A 19,940-nucleotide genomic window follows, 5' to 3' on the forward strand; every position below is an offset into this window, starting at 1 on the left:
GTAACATCCGAATTAGGAGAGGCTGTGCAAGCCTCTACTGGTGCCTGGACTTAGTGATTGGCTGGATGAGGGCCAATAAACTGACTCTAAATCCTGGCAAGATGATGGTGCTGTGAGAGGGTGGTTCACAAGTCCGGATAATTGGTCAACTACCTGCTTTGGATGGAGTAGTGCTCCCTCTGAAAAAACACATTGTGGAGGCTCAGGTAACAGTGGCTAGGAGTACCTTTTTCCAGCTTTCTGGAGCTGGATAGGCTGACCACTGTTGTCCATGCGCTGGTAGCCTCCAGGCTGGATTACTGTAGTGCACTCTGTGTGGGACTGCCTTTGAGGTTAGTCTGGAAGCTGCAGCTGGTGCATATTGTGACGTCTCAACTGCTCAACATGTTACCCCATTGCTGAAAGAATTGCACTGGCTGTCTATTACTTACAGGTCCAAGTTCAAGGTTCTGGTTTTGGTGTACAAAGCCCTTTGCAGCTGAAAGATCGTCTTACTTCTTATATACCTAGTTGATCACTGCAGGTGAAGGCCTCCTGCAGACAGCATCTCATCAGGAGGCCCATTCTGCACAACATAGGAAACAGACCTTTAGTGTAGTGGCACCTGCTCTTTGGAATTCCCTCCCCTTAAGTGTTAGACAGGTGCCATCTCTGTTATCTTTTTGGCACCTACTGAAGACCTTCCTCTTCTGACAAGCTTTTTATGTAGAGACCTTTATTTCAGTCTGCATCCGTATAGGAATTGTTTTAAAGATGTTTTTATTTTATCTTTTATTGTTTGCCGTCCTGGGCTCCTCTGGAAGGAGAGGCAGAATATAAATAAATAAATAAAAATCCTTAATTGTTCTGGTTCAGACTTACTAGAAAAGTCACGTGCAGTTCGTCAAGCCAAAGATGAACGGACTTTTCATATCTTCTATCAGCTACTAGCTGGAGCAGGTGAACACTTAAAAGGTGAGTCAGTGCACTGTTACCTTGAATTTATTATAGTATTTGAACAGAAACTGAAATAAATGCAAGGTTTTAGTATGCATATGTAAAGAGGACAGATGGCTCTGTTTTTGAAGTTATTTGCACTAGTACTCTCCAGGATATCTTGGATGAGTGATTCCTCAATAATGAACTCTGCAGCTGGGCTAAAGTTTAAAGTTCTGTATTTTGAATGCTGTAATGGTGCAGGCCTCACTGAAATCAGCATGACCCATACTGACAGTTCAGGCTGACAATTATATTCTAAAACTTTATTAAATAAACGTATTAAGCCCTTAGCTGGCCGGGAACACGTAAGCTTCAAGTGGGGCTGTTGAAGGAGTGTTTGCATCAACTGTCAAACTCACACTGGACAGAAGAGCATGTGGGAACAACACCAAAACACTGTTGGCCAAGCCAAAGCAGCATGATGTTTACACTTTCAACCAAGCATAAATTATTGCGAGAAGAGTCCCATCTCTTCTTGCGATTATCAGCATTCTGGTTGTAGATGTTTTTTTAAGGATAGTAAATATACATTTGTGTGTCTTCAGGAATATTATCTGCATTTGCTCTCTCGAACGTTTTTGGGGTCTAGTCCAATGTGAAAATTAATCTTGGTTTTTTAAAGATTCTTTTGTATATAAGTGTATTTTGAAATATGAATCCAACTATAAATTCTAGAGAACTGCTGTTTGAACTATATAACTGTATAAACTTTGTAATTGTTAGGAAATAAAATGCTGATCTGCCATAACTTCTTGTAGGTTGTATAAACTTGAATAGAAGGTTACTTTGCCCCATGTGTTGAAGAAACCTCACTCTCATTTTTCTACTCCAATACAGCTGATTTACTCCTTGAAGGGTTTAATAACTACAGATTCTTGTCAAATGGCTACATACCCATTCCTGGCCAGCAAGATAAGGATAACTTTCAGGAGACAATGGAAGCCATGCATATCATGGGCTTTTCTCATGATGAAATCTTGGGTATGTTTGAAACGGCTTTGATTTTTGAAGGGGGGAAATTTGTATGTGTCAATTTTACTGAAAAATGCAGAAAGCAATTTAGTCTTATATCTAGGGTAGTGTGGCATCTCAGCTTAAACATAGTTTCTAGCTCTAAAGATTGACTTGAAAGTGTGTGTTATGAGTGGTATAAGTCAGAGAGGCTTTTATGATCTCGATATTAACCCTCCCCATAAGAGTACCATAAATCCTACAAAATAAGTGCAAATGTACGAAATGGCATGACTTGAAGGTCACAGCTCTTTCTGGCACAGAACTTCAATACATTTATTTTAGAGTTTCTGGAGCCTATGACAAATGACTTGGTGAAATCTTGCACTTGCCAAATGTAGCTCCAAACTAATCTGAAATAGAGTTGGTCTGTCCTGTGGTTTTCATGAACCAGCTAGTACTAAACTTGACTGCCTGTCAGATACCTATGCATGGGTCCTTATCAGCTACTCTTGTGTGTCTCTCAGCTATGTTGAAAGTGGTATCCTCCGTACTACAGTTTGGTAACATTTCCTTCAAGAAAGAGCGAAACACTGACCAAGCCTCTATGCCAGAAAATACAGGTAAATGTGTTTACAAGCACATAGGATTGTTTTTATCATTTAATTCTATCTGTCCAACGGCCCTGCTTCATCAAGGGAAGAATGCTGACACTTGTAAGAATTTTCTCATATTCCTAGTTCTTTTTTATTATTATTTCTATGGGAACGACAATCAGCATAGCTCAAACCTCTGTGTTTAAGTAGCTATCTGACTTGTCAGATATAATTCTTATGGGAAAAACCAGAAGTTAGAACGATGTTCTAAAGCTCCTGCCCTAATGCATAGGATAGGATATGACTGTCTTCATTATAAGAGTGAGTTTGTTAATTTAACATTGGTAAAAATGTACGTTCTGACTTGAATCAAGCACAACGATATTTAATTTGCATTTCCTGACTTTACAGGATTCAGTGATAGTGTGTTATATTCTAACCCAGGCACACAAATCCCTATGGATAAATGCTGTGAGAATTATAAGCTTATTTAATAATTTAAACTTGTACTGTTGCAGAACTTACTATTGTTCTGCCCTCATTAATGTGAAGAGTTTGATATTAGTTCTTGAGTGATTTTTAAACGGTGTTCTGCAATAATCATGGAAAAGCTTCCTTGAAGGTCACATTGCCCACCAATGCCAATAGTCGCCTGCAGTGCACCCAGGACAGTGCTCGGTGTGTGTTAGGTGTACTCTTGGCTCATGTAGGATAGCACTGAGGTGCAATAAGTCCATATGAACTGAGTTTGCAGCTAGAACACTCTCTAGAATTCTCTGTAATATGCAGGGCTTCACCGGCAAACAAGTTAACTTGGAAAGGCTTCCTTGGTGATAGAAAGTTTGAAAACTACACTCCTAGAGTGCTTTTTTATGCTACAACAAGTTATTGAGGTTCTGATAAATGACTGCATTATTTTTATTTGTAGTTGCACAGAAACTCTGCCATCTGTTGGGAATGAATGTAATGGAATTTACTCGAGCAATACTCACTCCGCGCATTAAAGTTGGTAGGGACTATGTCCAGAAAGCACAAACCAAAGAACAAGTAAGCTCTGTTATGCAGAATGGTTAACCTTACAGTAGGGCCCCACTTCTTGGTACCCCGCTTCTCGGCGTTCCGTTAATGCGGCACCAGCAGGGCGATCAGCTGGAGGGGGGGCTGGAGCTCCCTCCACTCCAGCTGATCTCACCGGAGGAGGGGAAGATCAGCTGGAGCATGCTGCAGCTGATCTTCTCCTCCTTGGGGGCAGTCAGACTCCTGCACTCCTGCTGATCATGCCGGAGGAAGGGAAGATCAGCTGTAGCTCACTACAGCCGATCTTCTCCTTTTCTGGCACGGTCAGACTCCCCTGCTCGAGCTGATCGCGCTGGAGGAGGGGAAGATCTGATCTTCGCCTCCTCTGGTGCGATCAGCGGGTTAGGTTCCAGACCCCCACACTAGAGCTGATCTGCTTTTTGGCGGTTTTCGCTTTCTGATGGGGGTCTGGAACCTAACCTGCCATATGAGTGGGGTTCTACTCCTGCCATATGAGTGGGGGTCATCAATTTCTGACCAGTAAACTTTTACACCACTTCTCTGTCCTGAAGGGGTGGTTGAACACTATGTATGTTATAGTAAGATTGTATGTGGGGCTTCAGGTTTGATCTGGAGCACTAAGCTGCTGGTAGGTTAGTTCTGGTGTTTCAGAAGTCCCTGATCTCTATCAGTGCCTCTCAGTTGAGCTTCAACATGGGAGTGACTAGTGAGGAGCTAAGCCTCCAGTGTTCGTTTCAGTACACTGGATGGGAGTGATTGATCAGTGAGGCACAGTTGGGTATGTTTGGGTGGCTATAGAAAAACTAGAAACCCAAATACTAGCTGTCAAGCATAGCTGGCCTTCTGTTTTTAGTTTGTACAAAGTTCAGGTGTGGATTTTTATATTTGCAACTTATATGCCTAGGAAATATGTGCTAACTTTCCATTAAAAAGTAGTAACTCTATTGGTCTGCTTGTTTAAATTTTTAGGCAGACTTTGCTGTGGAGGCATTGGCAAAAGCTACATATGAACGCCTTTTCCGTTGGCTTGTTCACCGCATTAACAAAGCTCTGGATAGGACCAAGCGACAGGGAGCTTCATTCATAGGAATTCTGGATATTGCTGGATTTGAAATCTTTGAGGTATTAAAACAAACTAAAGGGATTCCCAATGCTTACTGTCTTTATTTTTCATATATAAATCACCATTAGTTTATCTTAAAAAGTTTTTTGTAAGATTTTTTTTTACATTGAAAGGATCTGACAACTCAAAATTGTAGTATTGAAAGCTTGTGGTGAAGAGCATATACCATATGTGGCCACATTTTCAATTGGCTTGTCCTTACTTTTAAGCAGTTTTGGCAAACTCTCAATGAGATGGATTTTCTTTGTAGAAGTTTAGCATTTCCTTGATACACACACCTTTCTGTATGTTTGGTCAAATACTTGTTACATGATTTGTTTTGCAAAAGTTAACTTGTAATGTAACTATTGTAAAAGCTGTAAAACACTAAAAAGTTAACTTTTTAAATATTTTCCCCAGTTAAATTCTTTTGAACAACTTTGCATCAACTATACCAATGAGAAGCTGCAACAGTTATTCAACCATACCATGTTTATCTTGGAGCAGGAGGAGTATCAAAGGGAGGGCATAGAATGGAACTTCATTGACTTTGGACTGGATCTACAACCCTGTATTGATTTAATTGAAAGACCTGTAAGTTCTTACCCTTGTCCTTTTAACAGCTAGTAGCTTTCTCAACCATGATCTCTCCAGAGCTTGGAAAAGTTACTTTTTTGAACTACAACTCCCATCAACCCCAGCCAGCATGGCCACTGGATTGGGCTGATGGGAGCTGTAGTTCAAAAAAGTAACTTTTCCAAGGTCTGGATCTCTCTGTGATGTAACTCATTCCATTAACCTTACTGATCCAGGTATCTGATCAAGGGATCTTTCTGTAAAGTTTCTCTGTTGGAAATCTAGCAGTCCTATGCTTCTGATTTGCAGTTGTGATTTTATTATTCTGTTTTTCTAATTCAAAATTGAACTGCTCAAGGCAGCTTAACAAAACAAAATTAAAGCAAACCAACCATGGCTAAAAAATACGTCGCATACTGAAGTTTAGACATGCTGTTATCTTGGAACACACCCAGATGTAATGAAGGTGAGTTTATGTCAAAATTTATTTTGTGGACTAACTAAATTGCGGGGAGCCATGACTTCTTGAGTGCATTACTGAGTTCTATTTCTTGTCCTGTGTCTTTAATAGGTCTTATTCCAGTTCTGATGGCTTTGATTATATTTCTGGTAGTTCCCCTTTGCTATGAAATTTCTTGTGAGGCAAAGCATCAAACTGATTGAACTTTACTATATATTATTTGAAAATCAACTAATTAAAAAATAAACATCTGTTCCTTTAGTCATATATGGTCACCTGTATCTCCTGTTAAAATGTGCATTTGACTCTCACCTTCACATACACTCAAGTACACTTGCTCTGCTTCAGCAGTGTTCCTCAGGTACAGTTGTATGGTGAAAGGGATATTGAATGAGAGCAGGTAAGAACAAAATAGATACTAGTGATTAAACATTGTGTGTTGTTGTGGGGCTTTTTTTTGGTAATCTTTGCTAGGCAAACCCCCCTGGTGTCCTGGCTCTGTTGGATGAAGAATGTTGGTTCCCTAAAGCAACCGATAAGACTTTTGTGGAAAAACTGGTCCAGGAGCAAGGTACTCATTCCAAATTCCAAAAGCCTCGACAGCTGAAGGACAAGGCAGACTTCTGCATCATTCATTATGCAGGAAGGGTAAGAGAAAAATGCTATATGATTACTTAAACATTTCTCAGAGCATTCCGTTTATGGGACTCTTGAGAGGCTGCAGGTACTTGTGTATCTTGCTATTTGACACTAAGTTTGATCTCCTGGGAGTCTGGTCTTCAGGTAGGATTGGAAAATGGAATATGCTGCTTCCAAACTATGGAGCCCATTTTAATTTCATGCAAAATGCTTTATATGCTGCAATGCTTAAAAGAAAATGAATATGTATAACACAGATACAATGTTAATTTGTAGAAGAACTTGATCTGTAACTAACTGTTGAAGAAAACTCACTATTTGAATTAATATTTCCCCCCTGGGGTTTGTATAGACCAGTTTTAAAGTGTTTATATCCCACTTCAATCTTTGGTGTTGCAAATCTTGAATTAAAGTCAATGGGGATCAAATGAATTGAAGCGGGGGGAGCTGTTGTTCATCTCTCCCTTAAGTTTAAGGGCTAGATCATGTTCCTGAGATGGAAAGGGAAACTGACTAGTCCTATGGGCAAGGTCTGGAGAAGTCTTTATCAGTCTTTTTCCTTCTCTTTTAATAACCTCTAGCAGTATGCCCAAGTAGAGTGGTTGCCAGAGGTGAAACTCACATTTTGCCCAAACAGGTCAATTTCAGCACTGGTTTTAGAAATACACGGGTTGAAGAGTAAAGTTGGTGAGGCACAACTCAGAAGTGTCCAAGACACTTGCACAAACATATTTCATTCAGCACTCCAAATGATAATGACCCTATAATCTGTGAAAATAACGGCATTTTCTCAGCAGTAACCTGCTGTTCTAAGCACTGGAAAAATGAGATTTGTAAAACATATTTGGAAGACTTTTGGATCTCTTGCAGCAACTGAGCAGCTACTGAATTTCTTACATTATGAAGGGAGAGTTTGGAAAGCATCACTTTAAGTGGATCCACTGTACATGTAAAAACCCAGTTCAAACAGCTATCTCGTGCCTACAATGAAGGAGTAGGATTGTGTCTGTGCCAGGACTGCCCTTGGCAGTTGTCCATTCAGTGTTAGTCAGAAAGGAGGTTTAATAAATGCGTGTGGGGCATGTTCTCAGTTCAAGGACTGTAGTATTTTCTAAAGACAGGTTGGCAGTATTTATTACTATCCCTATTCATTTAATTCCAGGTAGACTACAAGGCAGATGAGTGGCTTATGAAGAATATGGACCCTCTGAATGACAATGTGGCCACTCTTCTACACCAGTCTTCGGACAAATTTGTTGCAGAGCTTTGGAAGGATGGTAAGAATCTGCTGTGAATCTATATAAGATGTGGATGAGATGGGGCCTTATCTGGAAATCTCAGAATGAATCCCTGTTGGCCTAGTGCTCTCTGCCAGAATATTACTGCAATAAGTGACGGCAGGGGGATTCTTAAGTACTGCTGCTGCGATATCAGTTAATTTACATGTGTGGATGTCATTATGTATTGGCTGCACTTTGTGTCCATACATCAAACTACTTATCTGCAGATATATTTTGAATAGACTACTATTATAACAGTTATTTAGACTTGTCTGAAAGTTTCCATTGGGACTAAACCAGTCTCAACCTTGCATGACTGCTGGAAGTATTGAAGTTGCTGTATTTGTTATCAGTAATGAAAACATATAATGTAGGTTCACTGGTAAAACAGGACAGTGAACTAGAAATTTTGAATAGTCAAAGTTAGATTAGCCCTCTTAAGATGTTGTCGTATCATATTACTACATTAAGTCTTTTTATTGCATTGGTAATTTTCTGCTTGCCTGGGATGATAGCACATAAGCACATTTAACGAAAACACTTTTTAAAGCATGGTTGCACTGCTTGGAGTGCTTCCAAGACAAAGTTATAATTCAGTATCCTTTAATTATAGTTTAACTCTTAGCTTCACACTTAACAACATAGGAAGAGCTCTCTATTCCAACATTCTGTTTTCCACAGTGACCAACCAGATGCCTATCGCAAGCCCACCAAGCAGGACATGAGGTCAAAAGCCTTTTACTGCTGTTGCTTCCCAGTAACTGGTACTTAGAGACATGTCTCTGATCCTAGGGGCAGGGATAGGAAACCTTCTCAACCTAGCGGCCAGATCTTTATCTCCCTGACCTTGGCAGCCCAAATTAGATGACTGGGGGGGGGGGGGTCCCACCTGTCAGTCATCTAATGTCATTGTGCTGTCAGGTGACTGACAAGTAGGTGTCCCCATCCACCTGCAAATTTATCTTGGGGAGATAAAGATAAGGATCTGTAGCACATCAGGACTACTAAGCACTGCACAGGTATTGCAGATAGCCCTGCAGGGTGCTTTGAAACATGGCTGAAGCTCAGAGTTATTATCTATCAGCTGACCGGTTCCAATCCTGCTGTCTGTTGGAAAGGGGGAAAAATGCTCCTTTTAAAAACAGCATTTTTTCCTTTCCCAAGGAGCTTGCAAAGCCCCTTGTGCATCACTTCCCAAGCACCTGACAACCAGCTGATTGTTGAGTGCTTAGAAAGCACTGCAGAAGGGGCTTTGCAGGCACTGTAATTGGAGGTGCCTGCAAAGGCCCTTTTGGCCAAACCTCACCTTTACCTGATCCTCACCTAGTGTTGTGTATGACATCAGGTGTAGGGCAGGTAGATGTGGCTTGCCCAAACAGCCTCTCAGGCCCAATGAGGAGACCTGGCAGACCAGATTAGGTCTGCAGGCTGGATGGTATATGGCTATCATGACTAGTAGCCATTTATATCCTTTTCCTCCATGAACTTGTCTGATCCCCTTTTAAAAACATTTTAAATTGGTTGCTATCATCATACTTAGTGGTAGCAAAGTCTACGTAGTACTTCCTTTTGTTTGTCCTGAATTTTTCATTATCTAGTTTCATTGAATGTTCCAGGCTTTAGTATTACGAGAGAGGGAGGAGTACGTCTTTCTCCACACACTACATACTTTTATAAAGCTTGATCACGTTCCCTTTTCTTACCTTTATTCTAAATCAAAAAGCCTCAAACATTGCAACTCTTCTTCATAGAGGAATTGCTCCAGCTCCCTGGTCACTTCAGTTGCCTTTTTTTTTGTTTTTGTTTCCAGTTCTATGATATCCTTTTTAAGATGCAGTAGTGCGAGTGTGGTCCATCATAGATATGTATAAAGGCATTATTATATTGGCAGATACTATTTTCAATTCCTTTCCTAACTAAAGTAAACTTTAGTGAACTAAAGTAAACATGCTAAAGACTGATTTAATACTAAGATGGATTTATCGAGACAGATTTCAAGGACGTGTAACGGCTACGAGATGACTTGTAGAAACATCCATCTGGGAATATTATATATACTTTAGAGCATATATAATATATAATATTATATATACTTTAGAGCAACATGTGTCTGCCATAGGGATATTATGCTATGTTCTTTTGATGAAGAATTGTGAGAATGAGGCATTTCCATGTACAGTACATCTGTCATCAGTTATTTTGTAAACTTAGTAGAAGGTGTGCATGTGGGCTCACTGCTGCAAAGTGCATACATTATTTCTGTGTTGAACAGCCTGTGAATTAGCCTGAAGTATGCATGAACACTACTTATATTTTATGTCAAAGTATTTTTCAATAAAAATTCTTTGTTATAAAGTATGGAATCACTATTTTATATATGTTTCCTTGTAAATCTGTAGTCTGCCATTAGCCTTTATGTTCACTTTCTAGGTCTTGAAATTGATACACTGTGCTGAATATCCACAGTGATCCATGTACTTGGTGAAAGTTGGCTTGCAATTTGAAACTGTGTTCTGTTTACTAACTGGACTGTCTTGCATATCTGCTCTTTGTTCTTGCTGTTTCTGTGCCATAGAGATTCACAATATTCAGAGAGCCTCTTTCTATGACAATGTTACTGACCTTCCTGATATACCAGGTGAATGAATGAAAAAAATACATAGGCCTCCTAAAAGCAGGACTTGAACCTATAGAAAAAATCATTTTTTTGCTTGTAGGCAAGCATGAACTTCCATTTCACTCTAACCTTAGCTTTACCTCCACAAGGCAAGTGTATTTGTGTGCATACCTATTCAGTTGCTACTGCATACATAGTCTCATTTTGTGCATTGCGCTTTTAGAAGCTTTGCAAGTGAGTAGCTGCATTTCAAAACAGTCTTGCTTCTCCAACATACCTAATGACTTTGAATATTTGAAATTAAGAGTCTCAGTATTCTGATTTGGAATGCTTTGTACTTGCTGATGTCTGTGTACAATTTTACAAATGCAGGCAAAGTAAGTGGCTTTTATACAACTCACTGCATCTTCAGAATTTGATATTAAAAAGGCATGTGGAATGTTTTTTTTATTTCAGAAGGTACTCAATATTAGTACCATTACTATTAAATGCCTGTTTTGAACAATATCTTTTGGGGGAAATCCTTCAGTGTTTGGGCCAAGCTGACAAATTCTGCCCATTACTCTTCTAGAGCACTTCAAAACTTGAAGCAAATCTCACTTAGGCTGTACTCTTAAGCAGACTTACTAAGAAGTAAACCCAAATGATTACAGTGGAATTTACTTCTTAGTGAAACTATAGAATTATGCTGTAGAGCTGATTTTTAGTTTGCTTTGTTTTTCACTAAAAGTGTTTTAAGGAGCCTGTTTTGGCATTTTATTAGGTTTTTACTACCTCAATCCCAAATATTAAGTATCTGACAGTGCTTTTGTTAACATAAACATATAAGAAGGGAATTTATGTGTAACTGGTGTATCTAAGTTAAGTGCATTTACGTAGTTGCAAAATGAAGCATGGCAGTGCGTCTGTTGCTTTTTCTAATTAAATCTGCTCATGTGCTGTGCTTCCTTGAGACTGCTAGAGGCCGCTGATTTCTGCTCTAGGTAGAAATTGTGTATTGTGTGAAACAGGGTATCATTGTGAAATGCTTAAGCATGTGTCCCATTACACTGTCAGGTATTCATTTAAACTTAGGGAATTGGTTTCAGTCTGGTTCATCATTCATTGGAGGATGCAGCATTCATTGTTCTCATTAGCAAGTACTTTGACAAAATTTTATTTAAATTTATTTAAAGTGGACATGGTAAATGTTTTAGCTACAGGATAGATGCTTGAACTTTAGTACTATGAAGTACCACCCTGCCAGTACAAGTAGCATGTCCAGGTTGTATAGATTTTCATTTTGTCTAAGACCATAGGGAAAAGGACTCCCTGTTTGTATGTTTTTCCCATGTGCCTTTAATTTGAACCTATTACAGTAGGGCCCCGCTTTACGGCGTTCTGTTTTCCAGCATTCCACTGATGCGGCGGCTTTCAATTAGGGGAAATTCCCCGTTTTAAAGCCGATCTTGTGCTTTTGCGGCATTTTGCGGCATTTTCGTGCGACACGACCCATTATAGTCAATGGGTTCCGCTTTACGGCGGGGGCCTGGTCCCTAACCCGCCGTATAAGCGGGGCCCTACTGTATACATTTCAGTGATTAAAACTAAGACACTTTTCATCATCCAAAATCCACTCTGGTAGATAGATGGGAAATGCATTTGGATTCAGAAATTTAAAATTGTGGCATGGTTTTGTCTGACTGGGAAGAAAATGTGAGATTCATAGTGCAGTGACTAGGTTAATTAATAAAAGCTAGATTGAAGGTTTTAATGTGTTTGGTTGTCAAGTATTGCGGCTCTCCTGAGATTTATTTACTTACTTGCATTTCTGTTTTGCTAACTGATCTAAACATTCTTCTCTTTCCTTCCCCCATCCCCACCTCTCCCCCACGTGTGTTTGGTTCCTCATGGTTAAATATGCCATTAGAGTTTGGTTTATATAATCCATAGAAGGAAAACAATTCAGAAAAGCTTAGCAAATCCTTTCCTTTTTAGTTCCTCAAAAAGTGAAGAGCTTTATGGAAGTCTTTTCATCAGTCTCCGTAATGGAAATTTCAATGGCATTAGTATGAGAGAGCCAGTGTGGTGTAGTGGTTAAGGTGCTGGACTACGACCTGGGAGACTAGGGTTCAAATCCCCACATAGCCATGAAGCTCACTGGGTGACCTTGGGCCAGTCACTGCCAGCCTCAGAGGAAGGCAATGGTAAACCCCCTCTGAATACTTCTTACCATGAAAACCCTGTTCATAGGGTCGCCATAAGTCGGAATCGACTTGAAGGCAGGCCATTTCCATTTCAGTATTTAGTATGACAAACTCATAAACTTGCACTTCATATGACGTAGTAGGGAGAATGTTAGTGGTGAAACTAGATGGCTTTATTCTTAACTTGCCTTTGTATATATATAAATATATTAAAATATTAAATATATATGCAGTAGGGCTCCACTTTTCAGCTTTCCACTAATACAGCAGCGCCAGTGGGGCAATCAGTGATCAGCTGTAGCATGCAAGCTCCCTGCGCTACAGCTGATGAGCTGTAGCGCGGAGAGCTCCAGCAGCTGCGCATCAGCTGTAGCGCGGGGAGCTCCAGCCACCACGCTCCAGCTGACAGCGATCAGCTGTAGCGTGGGGACCTTCTGTGCTCCAGCTGATCACTGTCAGCTGGAGCACAGCTACTGGAGCTCCCCGCTCTACAGCTGATTGCGCGCTACAGCTAATCAGCTGGAGTGCGCAATCAGCTGTAGCGTGGCAGCTGGAATATAGTAGGGCCCCACTTTCCAGTGGTTTTCGCTTTTGGGTGGGGGCCTGGAACATAACCTACCATATGAGTGGGGCCCTACTGTATATTAAAGATATATATCCCTACCCAGGGCAGCAGTAGGACTATATGGAAATATTCGATGTTCACGTTAAGCAGAAATTGTGGGAGGGTGGCAGTGGTTTGTTTCTAGTACAAAGTTTGATACATTTAGTTATTTGAATTATTTGGCTATGTTGTAGACTCCCCCACATTATTCATTTTACATTCCCACTCAATTTTTTGTGGCTTCTTGGTCAGAAATTCCTTTTATGTATGAAAAGGGAATGGCTTTGGTGCATTTAGACAGTAAAATTGTGACTTTTGTGCTTCCTAATACATAATTGCCAAAGCTACAATGTTCCGCCTGGTATGTTGCTTTCAATCCTGCTGCTTCCATACATACAGATTGCTTTGCCATAGATGGCACCTTCCACCATTTGTCACACAAAGCATTTGTTGAACCTTTTGTCTTTTCAGCTGCCTCTGTTTCTAAACCATGTTAGGGGTCACTTAATTTTGTGTTCTTGTTACCTACAGTGGACCGTATTGTGGGTCTAGATCAAGTTACTGGGATAACAGAGACTGCATTTGGCTCAGCTTACAAGACCAAGAAGGGCATGTTCCGTACAGTGGGGCAGCTATACAAAGAATCCCTCACAAAACTGATGGCCACACTCCGAAATACTAACCCAAATTTTGTTCGCTGCATCATTCCAAACCATGAGAAGAGGGTATGTGTTCATTTCAAATATTAAGACGCTTCTAATTTTTCCTTCTCATTTGTTAAGAAAATTGACATTTAATGTATTTGCTGATAGAACATCATTTAGGTCACATATTGTACACAAGTATTCAGGATCACCTGATCCTTGTGAGTGGTTAATGTTTCTTTAACCATATAAAGTTTCAATTCAATATAAGCCTAAAAGCAGAAGGCTGATTAAAAGCAGCTGTTTATACTATCCTGTAACAGAGCTTTTGGTCTCTATCTTTAGGCTGGAAAGCTGGATCCACACCTAGTTCTAGATCAGCTTCGCTGCAATGGTGTTCTGGAAGGAATAAGGATTTGTCGGCAAGGATTTCCAAACAGGATAGTGTTCCAAGAATTTAGACAGAGGTACTATAATAATTAACTTTGGATACTACCACAAATGTGTGTTTAAAGGTATGTCTTTTCAGATTAATAAACCTAATTTTCCACCTCAATTTAGCTCTGTCATTAGTTAAACTCATTCAGGGATTAAATGAAAACTGGTGTCTTGCATTTTGACAGGAATTTAACTAGTGACTTTCTGATTGACTGGTAGGTATGAGATCCTGACTCCTAATGCAATTCCTAAGGGATTTATGGATGGGAAGCAGGCTTGTGAACGAATGGTAAGTCATTCAGTAGATATCTAATGTTGCTAAAGCTACTTTCTTGTTTGCATTATCAGTGTGAAACAAATGAGTTTGCCTTTTGCATAGATACGAGCACTGGAACTGGATCCCAACTTGTACAGAATTGGACAGAGCAAGATTTTTTTCCGAGCTGGTGTTCTGGCACATCTAGAGGAAGAAAGGGATCTGAAGATAACAGACATAATCATCTTCTTTCAGGCAGTCTGCAGGGGATACCTTGCAAGAAAGTAAGCAAATACAGTAATCTTGCCAAAAGCTTATGGGTAGTATTCAACTAAATCATCCCGTAACCTCAAGGGTTACCATTAGTGTAACAGTACTTCCCCCATGTGCACCCTGCACCCTCCCCAAATCTGCTCTGGTGGTTGGGAAATGCCTAGAACAGCTTTAGGTGGTGTGCAAGGGGAGGGGAGTGGGGGGGGGAAGCCCCATTGTGTTGTTATTGTTGTTGTTGTTTATTTCTACCCCACCTTTTGGCCAAAAGGCCCTCAAGGCGGCTTACAAAAACCACAAATATAAAATACATCAATAAAAACAATACAATTTACAATAGGCAATACATAAATAAGTAAATGTGGGTGAGAAGGATGGGCACAGGAGAAGTCCAAAGGAATGGATCTTGAGGGGAAGACCTGGAGGAGAGATCCTTTCTCCATGGTGACTGAGATGATGGATTAGCGACACCATGCTACTCAGAGTGGATTTTAGTCCAGCCACCACTGACTGCCCCAACCAAGATCATCAAATGGCACCAGTCTCTTCACTCCGGGCTCGCTCCTTGACAGCTGTGGCAGTGGCTGCTGTGGCTCCTCCTGTCCCACTGGCGGCAGCGGTGGCGGCTTGGGTGGGCCCAGTGTGGGCCTCGAGAGCCTCACAGAACTGCTCGAGGCTGATGGCGTGTTCCCACGGCTCAGGTGGGCCTCCAGCCAGCGCACCAGGGCGGCATGGTGCTGGGAGAGGAGCGGCTCAGCCAGGGGAGCCTTGTGCTGGTGGGTCGCCGCTGCCCCCTGCAGCGGGCGGTGACAACAACATCGGCGAGGAAAGCGCTGCGGGGCCGGAGGAGGAAGGCAAGGCCGACGCCTCCTCCATGTTACCGTGTTAGTGGTAATCCTTGCACTGGCAGGACCTTGACTTAGCGCTACGTTGAAAGCAACCCTATATCTAATCGTTGAAGTGAAGATTTTGTGAAAACTTGATATGTGGTTACTACAAAGCTTGATCTTTGTAACTTGATAACCTTTCTGAATTGTTTCTTAGCATGGAAGAGAAGCAGCCTGATGGGATTAATTCTTTTCTGCCAGGACAGAAGCAAAGCATGATCATTGTCCTCTTGCTCTTAGATATAGCTGTATAAATGTTTTGATGTAGTTGTTAAAATGCAAAAATTCCCAACTGCAATACAAAGCCTGGTTTGTTTTCAGGGCCTTTGCTAAGAAACAACAGCAGCTAAGTGCACTGAAAGTCTTGCAGAGAAATTGTGCTGCCTATTTGAAGTTAAGGCATTGGCAGTGGTGGAGAGTATTCACAAAGGTAGGTTGTTCACAAAGGTAGGTGGCGGCGGTGGTGGTGGTGGTTGTTGGTTGAACAGAAGTGACACGCCTTTTGTGCTACCCTATTCAGGTGAAGCCTCTGCTTCAGGTTACTCGTCAAGAGGAAGAACTTCAGGCTAAAGATGAGGAACTGCTGAAGGTGAAGGAGAAGCAGACAAAGGTGGAATCGGAACTTGAAGAAATGGAAAGGAAACATCAACAGGTTTGTATGCACAATCTGACCTGTATACAAGGTGACTTGTTGATCTTATCAGTCCTGGTACACATTTTTTAAATAAGAATATAAGAGCCTTCTGGATTAGGCCAATGTCTAGCATCCTGTCCTCACAGTGGCCAACCAGATGCCTATGGGAAGCCCACAAGCAGGACCTGAGCGCAAGAGCACTCTCTCCTCACTCCAACCATGGGGTCAGAGCATAGCCATCATGGCTAGTAGCCATTGGTAGCCTTATTCTCCATGCATTTGTATAATCCTGTATTAAACCCATCCAAGTTGATGGTCATCGCTGTCTTCTGTGGGAACGAATTCCATAGTTTATGCACTGCATGAAGAAGTACTTTCTTATATCCTGAATGGGAGAACAAATTCTTGTCGTGTCATGATGCTATCATGGAGTGATTCCGTAAGTCATGAAAAGAGGGTGCCTTTCACTCTGATAGATAGCTTTGCTTTTATAGTATACATGGTCAATTTCAGACCCAGGACCTACCTTTAACCCAAACATACATTTGCGGACCCATTTTTAATTATTATTTACAATCTATTTGTATGTCGGTAGTGCTGTTGCAAGGCTTTGACCCAGTTTTGAGTCCCAACCTACCAGCTGAAAAGCAACGTGCTATATGAAGGAAAGGGTTCTGGAGGAAAAGAAACTCAAGATGGCAGCACAACCTTTTGACCAATAGGGTGGCCCAAAGTCTTCCCTTCTGCTTGCGGTTGAGACTGTGCATGCTCGGTCTTTCTTCAACATCTTTTGGGGCTGGGTTGAGCTATGTCAAATGCTCACATAACTAGCATAGGATTGTTTTTTGACAACATATTGAAAAGGGTTAACAAGAGTTTTTTGTCACGTTTACAGCTGTTAGAAGAGAAGAACATTCTTGCAGAACAGTTGCAAGCAGAAACAGAACTCTTTGCTGAAGCTGAGGAGATGAGAGCCCGTCTGGCTGCTAAGAAGCAAGAGTTAGAAGAAATTCTGCATGATTTAGAATCCAGGGTGGAAGAGGAAGAAGAAAGGAACCAAGTTCTACAGAATGAAAAGAAGAAAATGCAGTCTCACATACAGGTATCTCTTGATGTACTGGTGGTAGGATGATTCGAAAAATGCATAAATATTGGTATGTTGACATCTTTGATATGTCTTTTGATAATGTGAAGACAATGAAAACTGGGGAAGTAACAATGAGTTGAACTTTTTCTTTTTAAGGACTTAGAGGAGCAGCTTGATGAGGAAGAAGGTGCTCGACAGAAGCTGCAGCTTGAGAAGGTAACAGCTGAAGCCAAAATAAAAAAGATGGAAGAAGAGATCTTACTGTTAGAGGACCAAAACTCCAAATTTCTGAAGGTGAGAACAGATTTTGACACATTCCTTTAATGCTAGTGAATGTGGAAACAATGCAGTGTGTGCACAGTGATTACTGTGGGAACCACACTTGCCCTTTTTCTTTTTTAAAATGGTTGAGACTAAAGATGAATTGCTGTATTTCAAGATCAGCAACACCTGGGCGAAATACCATAATGATAATATCTGCTTGCCTTGGTGTGACTGGCTTATGGGAAATTCAGGATCCAATGATCTAATGACATTGATAGCTTTATGGCTTTTCACAAGAGATAACTTTTTTGCTGTGACCAAATACAATAGCACACTTCACTGCATTATTTTTAAGGCCTAAATGAGGGATGGGGAACCTGTGACCTTCCAGATGACGCTGGACTCCCAACTCCCAGCATGGTCAATGGTCAGGAATGGAGTTGTAGTCCAACATCAGGATGGCTACAGGTTCCCCATTCCTAGACCAGACAGACACTGAAAGTATTGTGTATTGAATCTAACTTGGTTGGCATCCTGTGGCCCTTCACCTTTTCCAGAGAGTAATGAGTATCTGCTTGGTGCTTGGATGTAGCCACAATGGGAGAACAAACTCTTGTCATGTGTTATGATACAATCATGCAGTGATGCCATAAGTCATGAAAAGAGGGTATACTTTGATGTTCACTCTGTGATAGAAAGCTTTGCCTTTATAGTAGACATGGTCATTTTCTTCATGAAGTAAAGGGCTCACGCACCAGTAAATTTGCCACCTTGGTCAAAGGTGCATTTAGATGTGCCCTCAGAAAACTAAGTCTTTTTGGAATGCCTCAATATATGCAGCTGGATATCTTCATGTATTTCAAATCACCTGCCCTTCTTTTGACCATGCTGGCTTATACATCTTATGAAGCACCAACCACATCTCAAAGCACAGCTGAAAAGGTTATATTGGAAGTTAGACCCTTTTGCCAAGTGCTGTGGAATACTTTAAAGTAGTATAAGAACATAAGGAGAGGGTGCTGGATCAGGCCAAAGGCACATCTAGTCCATCACAATGTTCTAATTGTTGCCAACCAGATGCTTTGTCAAAGCCTGAGGTCACCAGTGATCTGCCCACCTATGATCCCCAGCAACTGGTATTCAGAGGCATACTGCCTCTCACAGTGAAGGTAGAACATAGCCATCAGGTCCAGTAGCCATTGATAGCCTTATCCTCCATGTATTTTTCTAATCCTCTTTTATAGCCATCCAAGTTGGTAGATATCGCTACTTCTTGTTGGAGCAAATTCTGGTTTCACTATGCACTGTGTAAAGAAGTACTTACTTTTCTGTCCTGAATCTTCCAACATTCAGTTTCATTCCCAAGTTTCATGTTCCCGAGTTGCAGTGTTGTGAGAGAGGGAGAAAAACTTTTCTCAATCTGCTTTCTCCATGCCATACATATTTTTTTATATATACTTTTATCATTTCACTTCTTACATGCTTTTTCTCTAAACTAAAAAGCCCCAAAATGTTGTAACCTCTCTTGATAGGGAAGTTGCTCCATCCCCTTGCTCACTTTGGTTACACTTTTCTGAACCTATTTCAGCTATACAAATCCTTTTTGATGTGAGGAACTAGAATTAGTATTCCAAGTGTGGTTGCACCACAGATTTGTAAACTGAATTATGATATTGGCAGTTTTATTTTCAGTCCTTTCCCTAATGATCCCTAGCATTTTCACCACTGCCGCACACTAGGTGGACACCTTCATCAAGCTACCCACTACAACCTCAAGGTCTCGTTCCTGTTTGGTCACTACCAGTTAAGATCCCTTGGGTGTATATGTGAAATAATGTTTTTCTTTTGCCCCAATGTCCATCACTTTAGACTTGTTAATACATTGAATTGCATTTGCCATTTTACTTTCCACTCTTTATAATCCCTTTTTGTTTCCATAATCCCTGAATGAATAATTTAGTATGATCAGCAAATCTGGCTACCTCACTGCTCACCCCTAACCATAGATCATTCATGAGCAAGTTTATTTGTTTTATTCAATTTATATCTCACCCCTCCTCCTAAAGGAGCCCAATGAAAAAGTACAGGTCCAATACCAATGCTTGGGGGATTCCACTTTCTGCATCTCTCTGCTGGGAGAACTATCCATTTATCCCTGCTCTATGCTTTCTGTTCTTAGCTAGTTACTGAAACATAAGAGGACCTCTTCTCTTATTCCATGATTGCTAAGCTTACGTAGGAGTGTTTGGTGAGGTACTTTGTTAAAGGCTTTTTGAAAACCTTAAGTACACAGTATCAGCTGGATCACATCTGTCTATATTCTTGTTGACACTCTCAAAGAATTCTAAAAGGTTAGTAAGATAGAACTTCTCCTTGCAGACATCATGCTGGTGCTGCTTCAGCAAGACTTCTTCTATATGTTTAGTAAGTCTG

At 40.8% G+C, this 19,940-nt stretch overlaps 1 protein-coding gene across 4 annotated transcripts in view; it reads left to right on the forward strand.

The window, feature by feature from the left end:
* MYH10 (myosin heavy chain 10) overlaps positions 1-19,940 on the forward strand; it is a 111,467-nt gene that overhangs the window by 62,671 nt on the left and 28,856 nt on the right. For 3 of the 4 annotated variants that reach the window (XM_061616518.1, XM_061616520.1, XM_061616521.1), the window contains 16 exons: positions 856-954; positions 1,816-1,959; positions 2,457-2,552; positions 3,454-3,572; positions 4,533-4,685; positions 5,086-5,259; positions 6,176-6,349; positions 7,503-7,617; positions 13,559-13,752; positions 14,017-14,138; positions 14,329-14,398; positions 14,489-14,649; positions 15,844-15,952; positions 16,043-16,174; positions 17,052-17,258; positions 17,400-17,537. In XM_061616518.1, coding sequence (XP_061472502.1) covers positions 856-954; positions 1,816-1,959; positions 2,457-2,552; positions 3,454-3,572; positions 4,533-4,685; positions 5,086-5,259; positions 6,176-6,349; positions 7,503-7,617; positions 13,559-13,752; positions 14,017-14,138; positions 14,329-14,398; positions 14,489-14,649; positions 15,844-15,952; positions 16,043-16,174; positions 17,052-17,258; positions 17,400-17,537 — 2,207 coding nt within the window. Of the gene's footprint in view, positions 1-855; positions 955-1,815; positions 1,960-2,456; positions 2,553-3,453; positions 3,573-4,532; positions 4,686-5,085; positions 5,260-6,175; positions 6,350-7,502; positions 7,618-10,195; positions 10,259-13,558; positions 13,753-14,016; positions 14,139-14,328; positions 14,399-14,488; positions 14,650-15,843; positions 15,953-16,042; positions 16,175-17,051; positions 17,259-17,399; positions 17,538-19,940 lie in introns of all 4 variants that reach the window. The other variant, XM_061616517.1, reaches the window with a different exon arrangement.

This window comes from Rhineura floridana, chromosome 3, assembly GCF_030035675.1.
Source record: "Rhineura floridana isolate rRhiFlo1 chromosome 3, rRhiFlo1.hap2, whole genome shotgun sequence".
Taxonomy (NCBI): Eukaryota; Metazoa; Chordata; class Lepidosauria; order Squamata; family Rhineuridae; genus Rhineura; species Rhineura floridana.